Raw genomic sequence first — 14,014 nt, 5'->3', positions numbered from 1 at the left:
GTTCCACATGGAGACACCATTCAGGGTTCTTCTCTCCATCCACCGTTTTGACTGGCTAGCCCCGCTAGATTTAAGCGGGGCCTACCTGCACGTACCGATGCACCTAGCGAGTTGCCATCTCCTTCAAATCGCCCAGCTGGGCCAAGTATTCGAACTTCGGTGCCCCCCCCTCCGTTCGGGTTAGGCACAGCGCCCTACGTGTTCACCAGAGGGATGAAACAGGTAGTGCTGCTGCTTCACCAGATGTCGGTACACCTCAATCCGTACCCAGACTACTGGTTACCAACAACCCGGGCAAGGGGCAATAGCCAAACGCATCAGGCTAACACAGGATTTACTTCACCAGTTGGGCTCGTTAGTAAATCGACAAGTCCCACCTCGAGCCAATGCGCAGTTGGTGTCCCTGGGCATGGAGTTTTGACACAGAGGTAAACTTGGCTTAGCTATTTCAAGCATATTGCTTAGCGCTAAGCAGCCTAGCCGAATGCCTAGTCAGCGTTCCCTCGGTGTCCCTCCGTGAACTAATGCGGATCATCGGAATGATGACCTCGGTTCGAAGGGTCGTTCCCCAGGCCGCACTACGCAGCCGCCCGGTATAACACTTGTTATAACGCCGAGCTCTTCTATGGGAACTAGATAGGCGGGTTTCGATTTCAGACCAAGTGAAGGAAGCCCTGCCCTGGTGGTCGTCACTGACCAACCTCGGGCAGAGGGGCCCCCTTGGACCCGCTCGCCGCAGGTATGACTCTGGTAACAAATGCCTCCCCCAGGGTTGGGGAGCGCATCTATTGGACGAACAAGCCCAAGGATATGACTCCCGCATAGTTTTGGGACCACCATATCAACCGGCTCGAACTGTGAGCAGTGTACAATTAGCACTACCACGCTTTCTACCCGTAGTTCAAGACCACAGAGTCCTGCTCCGCACAGACAACGCAGCGGTGGTCTCCTTCAAGAAGGAGGGGGGGACGCATTCCCCATCGTTGTCAGTCCTAGCGGAGCAAAATCCTCCTTTGGTGCCTGGAATACAATGGGGAGCTAACCGCACACCACCTTCCAGGGGTGAGGAACAGTCTGGCGACGCCCTTTCAGGGCGACTCCGTCTCCAGAACACGGAGTGGCTGATACCCCAGTGGGTAGCCTCCAGGCTGTTTTGGCTGTGGACGGTCCAAGGTTAGACCGTTTGCCGCACCCCGGAACACCAAGCTCCCGACGTACGTAACACTCCTGCTGACTCCAGGAGCCTGGGCCAGGGTCGCTTTGCTACCCCGCGGATCCACTTAGTTGTGTACGCTTTTCCTCCCTTCCCGCTAGTCCACCGGGCACCGGAGAAGACTTTGACAGGTGCACACCTGCATATTATCATTGGTTGCACCCAATTGGCCGAACAGGGCCTAGTTTCCACTTCTGTCGGAAACGATAGTCGAAACACCAGCAGTGCTTCCGGACTTACCGGACATGCCGTCCCAACCAGACGGCGCACTACCACGAGCCCAGCGGGTATCACTTACCCGCATAGAGGCTCTCATTAGACCCGCCCATACGAAAGCTTTATCTGAGCGGGCTGCCAACGTCCTGGCCAGGGCGAACTGGGATTCCACCAATGCAGCCTACATTTCTAGGCTGCGAGCATACACTGGTTAGTGTAGCGGAAGGGAGATTGATCGATACCATCCCTCTATTGGCCAGGTAGCAGGCTCCTTCGTCCACCTGTTTGACGAAGTGGGTTTGTCCTACGCAGCGATCATTGGCTACAGGTCGGCCTTGTGCCCCACCATTCAAACGTACGGGAACAAGACTAACCGATTGTCCTACTATTAGGAGACTATTTACTGCTTTCCAGACGCTGAGACCCCATGCAAGGGAACTGCCCAACTGGGACTTGTCGGCTGTGTTGTCCGCTCTAAGCAGACCGCCTTTTGAGCCTCTCCAATCAGCACCACTCAATTTTTTGATGTGGAAAATAGTCTTCCTACTGGCCCTCGCCTCAGGTAGGCGCCGGTCAAAGCTAGGCGCGCACTATCCTTTGCGGACGGTTGTGCCGCTTTTATGGGCGATCAAGTTGTACTAAGACACGAATCGGGTTCTCGCCAAGAACCAAATCCCAGGACACGATCCTCAACCGATCGTCATCCCCCGGCTGGCAAATATTGTCAGTTGGGAAGATCAGGAGGAGTTGCTTCTCTGCCCGGTCCGAGCGCTGAGTTGCTACGAGAACCGTACCAGGTTTTCTAGACGGGGAACCAAACACATGTTTTTGTGTTACGGCCCTGACAAGCGGGATAAGCCGGTTTCCCCGACTTCCATCCCCAGGTGGATTACTGCGACTGTACTGGAGGTCTATAATACACTATCCTCCTCAACACAGACCTTGCAGAGACATCAAGTACAAGAACATGAGGTCTGTGCGATTGCTAACTCACTAGCGCTAGCGTCAGGTGCCCCCCTCAAACACATTCTGAGGGCAGGCTTCTGGAGAACGCAGAACGTCTTCATCAACTACTACCTAAGAGACACCCAATCTATTGAGCAGGGTCTCTTCAGGTTAGGCCCTGTCGTAGCGGGTCAGGCCTTGTTTGCTGACCCAGCCCGAACGACTGCAGGGGCCTCTGCGCATAGGCGATAAGTCAGTCTCTGCATTTTTGCGGGCAGATTGTCTGTTCCACTAGCACTTCCTGGAAGCTCCCAGGTTTCGCTTCTGTCGACCTACGCCCTCATGCGAACTGTTTCGGTCCTACTTCAAGCTTATCACCCCCGAGTTTGGCTTGGGTCTAGCTTTCTCGGGCACACCAAACCCTGTCACCACAGCAGCATTGGCTTCTTGCTTCTGGGACAGCACAGGCAAGGTAAGACACCACCCTTCTTGGGTCTTAACTTAGGTCTTTGGGTTTGTTTTTCATCCCGGACTGGGGGAAAGTCTTTCATCATTCTCCTTTTTTTTCTGTTTGCTCGGAAAAACCCGCCACCTATCGGTGTCTGACTCTGCCTACAGTTCAAAATAGTCATTTTGACTGACCGGAGTCTATGGTGGGTAATTGAACGTAGTGAATTTAGGCGAGGGTTCTTCAAACCCGCCTATTCACATAGTTCATACCCACCATAGACTCCGGGTCCCCCTCAATCTCCCCACTCTTTCCGTCGCGTTGGTCTAAGTCCTCGAGGCGGAGAGAAAGGAACCACAGTGATGGACGGCTGCCTATGGCGTTGCCATGTGGCCTCGGTCATGTGGGTTTGTGACGTAAGGGGTAAAAGAATCTTGAGGTCATGGGGCTTCCCCTGACCTGGATTCTATCTCTCCGTCACCGGCAGAATCGCTGATTAATGCCTACAGTTCAAAATAGTCATTTTGACTGACCGGAGTCTATGGTGGGTATGAACTATGTGAATAGGCGGGTTCGAAGAACCCTCGCCTAAATCTCTGACATGCTTTGACAGATTATGTTCGAATTTTATATATTCATTATACATTATATTATAGATATATACATGTATTCAAAATGGCTGATTTTGTTTTAATTACTGCTGTTCCAGAGCAATGTCTCAATGTGATGATCAGATCAAATGTCAATTATTTTAATGTTAAACAATCATCATAATCATATTCCTGACATGGTTATATTCCAACAAAACTATATCTTAAATTCGATAACTAACTGGGGCTGTGCCATGCATGGCTTGTTTTTCAAATAGATTTTGTAGAATTTTTTGGCACATCCATTACTATTACAGATTGGTTCAATTAATGTATGCAAGGGTACTTTGTATGAATTTGATTCAGTGGCTAAGCTGATTGTTGACACTGACTGTTGATGACATTTTTTTAAGTCCCCGTTCGGCCATTTTTGTGCTAAAAAATCTTAAAAATCTTAAAAAGCATTTCTTGGCTGTTTACAGATGGATTTTGTTGAAACTTGGTATATACATTAGACATTATGGGACCTTGATGCAAATAATTTTGTTCTGGCGGCCATTTTGTTTTAATGAATGTGGTTCTCGTGCCATATCTCTGACTTGCTTTCACTAATTAGTCCCCGTTCGGACGCAGTCCGAAAACGGGGACTTGTGTTTTGCCCTGTGTGCGTCCGTCCGTCCGTGATCACCTGTATCTCGAACATGCATGGACCGATTAAGTTCAAACTTCACTCATACATCACACATTATATGGGATATATGCACATGCATTTTTTTCATGATCCGATTAACGATAGCCGAATAGTGGCCATTTTAAGGCCGAAAATGCATCAAAATCGCACATTTTCACCATTCCGGACCCGGATCTCAGTTATGCATGGACGGATTTTGTTCAAATTTGGTACATACATTAAACATAATAGGACCTTGATGCACGTCATTTTTTTTTGGATCGGGTTCGAAATGGCCGACTGGCGGCCATTTTGTTTTAAAGAATTCAGTTCTGGATCCGTATCTGAGACATGCTTGGATTGATAGAGTTCAAACTTCACACACACAAGGTACATCATGTCACAAATATGTATGTGCATTTGTTTCATGATCTCATTAACGATAGCCAAATGGCGGCCGCTTTAAGGCCGAAAATGCATTGAAATCGCACATTTTCACCATTCCGGACCCGGATCTCAGTTATGCATGGACAGATTTCATTCAAATTTGGTACATACATTAAACATAATAGGACCTTGATGCACGTCTTTTTTTTTTTTCGGATCAAGTTCGAAATGGCCGACTGGCGGCCATTTTGTTAAAGAATTCAGTTCTGGATCCGTATCCAAGACATGTCTGGATTGATCAAGTTCAAACTTCACACACACATGGTACATCATGTCACAAATAGATATGTGCATTTGTTTCATGATCTGCTTAACAATAGCGGAATGATGGCCATATTTTAAGGCCGAAAATGCATCAAAATCACGTATTTTCACAATTCCAGAACCGGATCTCAGTCATGCATGGATGGATTTTGTTCAGATTTAGCACAATGTGTTGTACATATGCAGGTGCATTTCGGTCATGATCTGCTTTGAATGTATATGTCACTCAAATATGAACGGAACGGGGACGTGTCATTGACAATGACTTGTTATGTTCAAATTTTAATTATTCATTATACATCATGTCATAGATAGACAGATATATTGGTTTGACGATCCTATTCAAAATTGCCAAAAGGTGGCCATTTTTGTGCTAAAAAATCATCAAATATAATGCATTTATTGATTGATTTTGTTCAAACTTAGTACATATATTAGACATTACAGGTTCCTGATGCACATCATTTATTTTTGAGATCGGATACAAAATGGTTGACTGGCGGCCATTTTGTTTTAATGATTGGGCTTCTAGAGCCATATCTCTTAAATGCTTTGAGTGATTATATTCAAATTTTATATATTAGTTGTACATCATGTCATATATATACATGTATTCAAAATGGCTGATTTTGAATTCTGTTCCGCAGCAATATCTCTCAATATGGACAAGTACTTTTTTGACGATCAGATACAAATGTCAATCATTTAAATGTTAAAAAATCATATTCCTGACATGGTTATATTCCAGCTATATTACTATAAACAAAACTATATCTCTTAAATTTGATAACTAACAGGGACTGTGCCATGCATAGCTTGTTTATTATGTACGATATTTGTAGAGTCTGCCAAGATGAATGGTCCGTCATCTGCAGTGAACGCCAATGGCCCATCGGATGGTGAGGTGACCGCCGTTAATAATGACGACGATGACGAAGAGGAGTGGGAACAAGTTGGTCCTAAGAACAAAAGTAGTATCACCAGAGCTGTAAGTTAGAAACTTTCTCTCAAATTGCTCTGTTGATAACTATTAAGATGGTCATTTTTGTTTTCCTTGCTTGTATCATGTGTCATCATTGTTATGAAATTGTCTTGCCTTTTTGCTCCAGGCTAATTTCTCAAAATCTCCAATATCTGAAATATTTGGTGGCCAGATGAGATCAGCAGTACATCAGCATGGTTCCAAGGAGTCTGCAACATTACAGCCATTCTTTACATTACAATTAGATATACAGGTGATTATTTTATGTTATTAGATTTCAGTGGATTGACAAATTTTCTGTTTTTCCTCTATTAAGAGATTTTACAATAGGAAGAGCCCATAAATAGAAAAGTACATATTATTGCATGCTAGATCTTGCCTTCTTACTTAACAAGATTATGCCCGATTGGCTACCCAACCCTAATACCTTACAGTCAGACCAATCAGAGAGCATGTATTGAATTCAGTTTTATAAATATGCCTTGACTCAACTGTACTGCTATTTTCATTCACAGTCTGACAAGATTTGGTCTGTGAAAGATGCACTTCAGTCCTTAGTGAGCCGTGAAACTTTACATGATTACACAAGCTCTAAACCTAATAAACTTGAGGTGAGTTCCATAGTTGCACATCTGTCTTGCACACAAAGCACACTGTATGTGAAATGTTACAGTGGTGAAAACCTTTGGCCAGTACTGGTGCATGTGGTGTAAGGCAAGTAAATAATATGCACAAAATAATAAACACAACAGTTACCTAATTTATAAGATATCGGCGTCAGGAGTTTGTTGCCATTAGTCAAACAGTTCTGTGAATTTAGATTTTGTGTATAGGTCCCTCACTTTTGAATTCATATGATAAATATTTTACTTGCATCCGAATTAAATGTCCAACATAAATACTTTGTAAGTAAGTTTAGCGTGCTCTTAAAGCAGAATTCTAACAGAAATCATGAAGGGATTATTGTAGTGGAGACAAATAATAACTTAGTCTATAAATGGTGTAATACATTAGATTTCCATCAGAATAAATCTTCTAACCTTTTGAGATGTGATTTTTTGCCAAGCTGCTTGAAATTAAAAGGACTTTCAATTACGTTTTCCTCACAATAAAACTATAAGTGTATGTCTTGGCATACAGCCTTACATGTGTATGTATTCCAGGGCACCTAGGTGTTTACTTTACACACCATGTGTTTGGGGTGAAACACTTTAAATTCATATATCACGCATATAAATGATATACCATGATAATTAATGTCCACAGTTGGATTTGGGAATATAACAGTGGATATCCCTTTACCATTAACTCTGCCAATTATGTGTTTCTGCTTATGCAGGTTGAAACCATTCGTAAAATTAGTCTTGAAGAGCTCCCTCCAGTCTTGGTGCTGCACTTAAAGAGATTTGTCTACGATAAATCAGGAGGTTGCCAAAAAATGACCAAGAAGATAGATTATTCTGTGGATTTAGAAATAAACAAAGGTATGTTGTAATTTTCCCAGTGCATCAATCCACATTATGTTTTGACCTCCATGTGTGTGTGTGTGTGTGTGTGTGTGCGTGCGTCCGTCCGGACCTGTATCTTAGAAATGCCTGGACCAATCACAATCAAACTTCACACATACATCATACATGATATTATACATATGCACGTCAATTTGTTTCACGATCTGATTCAAGATGGCCAAATGGCGGCCATTTTTGTGCCAAAAATCATCAAAATCAAAAATTTTTCAGCTGTTTACAGATGGATTTTGTTCAAACCTTGTATATATGTTGGACATTATAGGACCTTGATGCACATCATTTTGTTTTACGATCTGATTCAAGATGGCCGAATGGCGGCCATTTTTGTGCTAAAAAATTCTAAAAATCAAGCATTTCTCGGCTGTTTACAGATGGATTTTGTTCAAACTTGGTATATACATTAGACATTCTGGGACCTTGATGCAAATAATTTTGTTTTTTAGATAGGATTCAAAATGGCGTCCATTTTGTTTTAATGAATGTGGTTCTCGTGCCATATCTCTGACTTGCTTTCACTGATTATGTTCAAATTTTAAATATTCATTATACATCATGTCATAGATAGGCAGATATATTGGTTTAACGTTCCTATTCAAAATGGCCAAATGGTGGTCATTTTTGTGCTAAAAATCATCAAATATCAAGCTTTTCTGACATTTATGGATGGATTTCGTTCAAACTTGGTACATATTAGACATTACAGGTTCCTGATGCACATCATTTATTTTTCAGATTGGATTCAAAATGGATGACTGGCGGCCATTTTGTTTTAATGAATGCTTTGACTGATTATATATTCAAATTTTATATATTCGTTATACATCATGTTATATATATACATGTATTCAAAATGACTGATTTTGAATGCTGTTCCAGAGCAATATCTCTCAATATGGACAAGTACTTGTTTGACGATCAGATACAAATGTCAATCATTTTAATGTTAAAAATCATATTCCTGACATGGTTATATTCCAGCTATATTACTATAAATAAAACTATATATCTTAAATTTGATAACTAACGGGGACTGTGCCATGCATGGCTTGTTTTCAATAAATATATGACAAAATCTGAAGAAGTTGATGGTCTTACTTTCATAGATTGAGTAGTAATTACATATAATTTTCACATTTCTCACCAAAAGCTCAGAACATATGGAAATTACTATACTCATTTAATGAATATGATCTTTTCACCATGAATTTTGATCTCCTATCTTCCATTTTTTTACAGAATTGCTGTCTTCTAACGTCAGATCTAAACTAGCTCAAACTCAGAGATCGTATAAACTGTTCGCAGGTGAGTATGTATATACATATAAGTGCTGTAGATCATGTGAATAACATGGCAGTTCAATGTACCGTATTTGTCTTCAGTTAAGGGCCACCTTCAATTAGGCCCCAGTGCCATGAAAATATCGTATTTTACACCCCAATTAAGCACCAGACAGAGTTGAAATTTTGCCACGTTAATGATTGTGAATTACGGCTAGCAAATCGATTACCGGTTAGTAGCGATCACGGAAGTCCCTCACTGTTACTGTACGATGGGCTTTTATGCATAAAAATTTGTTTATTTTTTAGAAATTTTTAAGAAATCGGTCTATAATCTGTCTCTTTGGTTTACTGTAGAAGTAGAAAATTTCCGCATGGTTTTTAATTTAGTGAATTTAGCGAATAAACAGGAAATTAAAACTATACGAAAATGTTCCGTTTCAAATGAGCTGTTATCACAGTAAAGTTTTAAATTATTCTTTAAATGCTCAGTTCACTTTCCAAAAATAACTAATTTCTTGATTGAAAAAAAAAATCATGCCGTTTGCCACTAAAATCAAAGTCAAAAGATCGCAAACATCGGCAAATCTGTCGTATGGCGTTCATACATTATTTAAATAAGCTATGGTAATTTGATCACGTTGGCCATCATTCAGCATTTTGATTGGATGATTAACGACTTGACCTATCAGGTCAATGAACACGTTTCATGTCAACTCCGACACAGGAAGCATGGCGGATATCGTATCGCATCAAACGTTTACATGCGACCGGAATCATTTGCTTACGATGAAATTAAGTTGAATTTTACTTGCATTTTATTTTTTGTACGTTATTATAATTACTACTGAGTAATAATCGTAACTGTGGAATGCAGCATGACCGGATTTTGCTATCATGATCGGTGTTTGTTTTATTTTTCTCTTGATTGTACGGCAAAATGTGAATGTTTTCTAAAAGATGATAATTTTTGTATAACTTTCTAAACTGTCTGAAAACAGGTCATTTACTTAGTATTTAAAATAAAGGCTACAGTGACTAAGCGTCAGACTGTAATGTAAAATATTGTCAAGACAGGAGCCAGAACAATGGCCTTATGAAACACAGTTACCGGTACTAGAACTTGAAGTGCTTGAAATAAGTGCCATTTGAAACAAAGTTGCCCAAATTTAACCACAAATAAGCGCCACCACGAAATGAAAGTTTAACAAAGTGGCGCCTAATTGAAGACAAATACGGATGTCATATACTTTGAGTGATTAATAGTCATGAACTTGTTTGTACTAAATGCACATGTGTAAAAAGAATGATTTCGTTTCAGTTGTCTATCATCATGGTGTCAAAGCTAGCGGAGGACACTATACTTGTGATTTTTATCATCCTGGAATTAATGGATGGGTTCGGACAGATGATAGCAATGTCCATGCTGTGCCCATACCGAGTATTCTGAGACCAATGCCACCCAAGTTTGCATATCTTCTCTACTACAGACGATGCGATCTCATCTGAATTCTGGACATCTCCGTATAGCAGTTGATTGTGTACTAGAGCGGTTCAGTTACACAGGGAGGTACACAGTGTACGAACGATATGTACCAAACCTCCCGTGTAACATGAATTAAATAGAATTTGTAATAATGTTGAAATTATGAAAGTCTTTTGAGTTTTTTCAAATTAAATGACTGACATGACCTCTATTTTCAAGTATGGTGTAACATTTTTACTCTAACAAAAATTGTAAAAGCATTAATTGAATCAAGCTTTTACTTTTATCTCGCAGCCATTTATGTGATACCTCCGTATCTGGGCAGGGCATTAATTTCGGGCAGCAATGCTGTTTTTGTATAATGCATTCTATGATTAAACAAAACAAACCACTTTCGTTTTTGCTGGCACAGTGAAAACTTGTATTTTTGACAGATAGTTTTTAGCATTTAGGAAGATTTTGGTAGTAACAGGAATTCATTTGCATATTAAAGCTTATTTACAAGCATATGCATATTGCTTCATTACAGGGTTTCATCCTAAAATTGAAAACTATATCATAATAGGTTATTGGTAGAATCCATGCTCTCTAGATCTCGCCGTTGCCACCTGTACATGTCAACTCGCAAATTTTTTTGTATAAAAAAAAAGTTGAAACTTAAAAAAAAAAAAGGTTAAAATTGGTAAAAAAAGATAGAATCATGTTGGTGTTTTCCATAAAAACTACAGGTGATTAACAAAACATTACCCCAAATAAAAGCAAATCCTTATGTTCGTTTTGTGCAATATTGTTTATTAATTAAATCTGTTAACAAGCAATCTAGTTTTAAGCCGTTTGGCAAATGCTGTCTCTAAGCAATTGTGCTTAACTACATTTTGTGAAGGGAGGTGGGGGCATGAGGAAGATCAGGGACAATATGAGATACATATACATTAATATAGAAATTAAGAAAAGTTATGGCAATTGATATTATAAAGGTGGTTGCCATTTAATTGAGTAGAATGCATAACATTATATGCAAACAGTATGATGCTTAGAAAATGGTTCTTAATTGCATGTGAACTTATTTAGCATCAGTTCCATGGTGTGATCTCTGCATTTTCTAACCAACACAATCTCAGTGTGACAGTATCGAATGTATTTTTTTAACAATTAACAATGATATGGTGAATTTTGATATTGTGCAAATTATATATGCATATTTCGTTACTACAGTACAGCGAAACAGTTTATCGTTTTCCAATTTTTTTTTTGTGTGCTGCAAATGGTTACAAGAATTGTTATCGCAAATTGAGTTTCAGAATATGTTTGCTCTGTTGAAGTTTACTTTTATATCGTTAAAGCGATTAATAATTTGCTTTTGTTAACTGTTACTTAGTTTTGTGAACTTGTCTTAGGATCGAGTGTGATACACTGCCATTTTGTGGTAAGGGTGACACTTTGAGACAAATCTGTTTTTCAAAACTTTTGACAAAACTCTTGAATGTAAGCAAAAGCTTTATAAATACTACCCTACCGCACTGTCTCTGATCATAAGCTCAGAAATGTGCTGGGGTGGGTGCTGTTATGTGTGTGTAGTTGCATTTTGGATCCTGCAAATTTTGAAAGAGTTCTGTAAATCTCAAAATAATTGTAAGAGGCAATTTTAATGTACAGAAAATTGTCTCCCTGCATTTTTTTGTCTTTTCTACTTTGTGTTGAGTGTTTCAAGTAATTCTTGTCCATTTCATGTGCAAGAACAGGCAGCCTATCACTGTTTAATGACTGTTAATTCAATGTTATTCTTTAGACCAGATTAGTGTAGACTTCATATATCATGATATAATTATACATAGACAACTCTACAACTAATAATATCAATTGCAGTGGTGGGGTGGGTGATGGGAATAGTTTCATTTTGGATCCTACCACTTTCTGGATAGTGCTGTATATCTGGAAATAGAAAATATGACATGGGTATAATGTAGAATATTGTGAGAAAGTATGACTTGAGAGTATTGAATGATTTGGATTACATAGTCCATCCACCTTGGTGTAGTGCTTAGTTTATTGTAATTTGCAATGTTATATAGGGCAGTCTATACTGCTTGCAATTATGTACCTCGTTACGCCTCTGCATTAAATATTAAACTAATGGTTGGTGAAGATCACTTCTCAGGGTCAACCTGATTTAATATTCATCAGCGTAGAACTATTTGTTTTATTATATCAAACAAACAAGGGTATTACTTTACCAACTGTACATCTACCAGTGAATTTCAAAATTTGTTTGACGGTCTTTTTTTTTTATGAATATAACATGACCGTATTCTCACAAATCATGTGTTAAGCTTGCCACAATATTCTTGTATTGCGCAGGTTATCTGCATACTACTTTATTAGGAAATGAAAATTCCAAATATAGAATGACTACGCAATATTTCCAAGATGACAGGCATTTCAAAGCTACATTTAACACTAGCAATTTTCACCATCTGGTAAAGTACTTGGCTTCACCAAACAGTTGAATTCAGAACATCATGTATAGTAATAATTACTACTACAAGTATGCATTCGAACAGTAATGTGGTCTCTGTGACGCATGGGTTGATGCTGTCGCTGATGCATACTTAATGGTATTTTAGTAATGATCTTTTAATGAAAAAAGTTGGTACAATCATGTAGCTTTAATTGCATGGTGTGGTGAAGTAGACTTTTGTGTGATGCTGTGCTGCATTGTGTAAAAATTGGCCAAATGATGTATTCAAAAATTTTATAGAAAAAAAAAGAAAATATATCACTTGTTTTTAATACCTGATTTCTTAAAAAAAAATCTTGATAAAAAAAAGAACCCCATCAGTCACAATGTATACTTTTTTCATCCTTTGTTAGCACACTACAATTATCACGAGGCATATATTTACCCTAGAAACCTATGCTGGAAGTGTTTTTGATAGCATTCATTATGAAGAGTGCCATTCACTAAAAACAACTATTTCGTAAAAAAACCAAAAACTGGCTTTTCAAGTAGGCATCTTTTTATTGGTCAAAAGTACAGTTTATTGCAAAATGGAAACAGTTTTGGTGCATTAAATGAGTATGATTCCACCATAAGACAGCAGCCCATATTACTTGTTTCGCTGTATTCACATCAACACATGTATATTCAATGCAGAGGTGACACTTTTAGTATGTGATTTGTTAGTTTGTCTTGCTGCGCATAGTAGGCCCTTTGGAAGGACTGTTGAGTTCCAGTAGTAGACATGGACTTTTTCAGTCACTTGTGGCATTTAAATACAATTTGAAAGCATTTTATTTCATCTATCACATGGTGTAGGTGATTTTCATTTGTTTTCTGAAAACCAAATTTTGAATAAAGAAACGGAAAATAAAATTGTGTAATTTTTAGTACTATCTATGACAATACCCGTGTGCACACAGGCTGAGAGCTGAGATCACTCGCTAAACATTTGTTAGTGTGGTAAACTTTGGTCCTATTCGTATTCTATTCTCATATAAGTGGGTTGAACCCTGTGATTTGCTACATGTGTGAACACTCAATGTTGTGTGGTCCACCTGCTGTGATGTGTACCAAGTATAGCCCACCAAAATCAAGCCCAAATGAGATTCACCCATATCCTCAACAGATATAAAGAATACTTCTGAACATGGTACTAGTTGATGCGAGCACATTAATGTTCTACATTTTAAACTGGTGCAAATCACTCCAGGAGATCATGTCATGAAACATGTGAATGATGCAATTTCAGATAAAAGTAGGTGTCCTGGCCACACTTTGTCGCTTGTTTCATTTTAAGAGTACTGGAGTGTTTTGTCCTTCATACTTATATGCCTACAATGTAACTGACCTTCAAGGACACTGCCTCCTAACTGTGTACATGATTACCCATCCATAATATTTGGTGTATGTGTTAGTACTGAAGGCACATCACATATTTGCTAAGTGG

General features: G+C 39.3%; 1 protein-coding gene across 1 annotated transcript in view; it reads left to right on the top strand.

Annotated features, from left to right (window-relative positions):
• LOC100378663 (uncharacterized) overlaps positions 1-13,440 on the top strand; it is a 43,039-nt gene extending 29,599 nt beyond the window's left edge. The window contains exons 10-15 of the mRNA XM_006815571.3: positions 5,636-5,781; positions 5,903-6,028; positions 6,291-6,386; positions 7,115-7,259; positions 8,541-8,606; positions 9,903-13,440. Coding sequence (XP_006815634.1) covers positions 5,636-5,781; positions 5,903-6,028; positions 6,291-6,386; positions 7,115-7,259; positions 8,541-8,606; positions 9,903-10,090 — 767 coding nt within the window. The 3' untranslated portion in view covers positions 10,091-13,440. The remainder of the gene's footprint in view (positions 1-5,635; positions 5,782-5,902; positions 6,029-6,290; positions 6,387-7,114; positions 7,260-8,540; positions 8,607-9,902) is intronic.
• The last annotated feature ends 574 nt before the right edge of the window (positions 13,441-14,014 follow it).

This window comes from Saccoglossus kowalevskii, chromosome 6 (genome assembly GCF_978046115.1).
Source record: "Saccoglossus kowalevskii chromosome 6, keSacKowa6.1, whole genome shotgun sequence".
Classification (NCBI taxonomy): Eukaryota; Metazoa; Hemichordata; class Enteropneusta; family Harrimaniidae; genus Saccoglossus; species Saccoglossus kowalevskii.
This window is presented reverse-complemented; position numbering and strand designations above follow the sequence as displayed.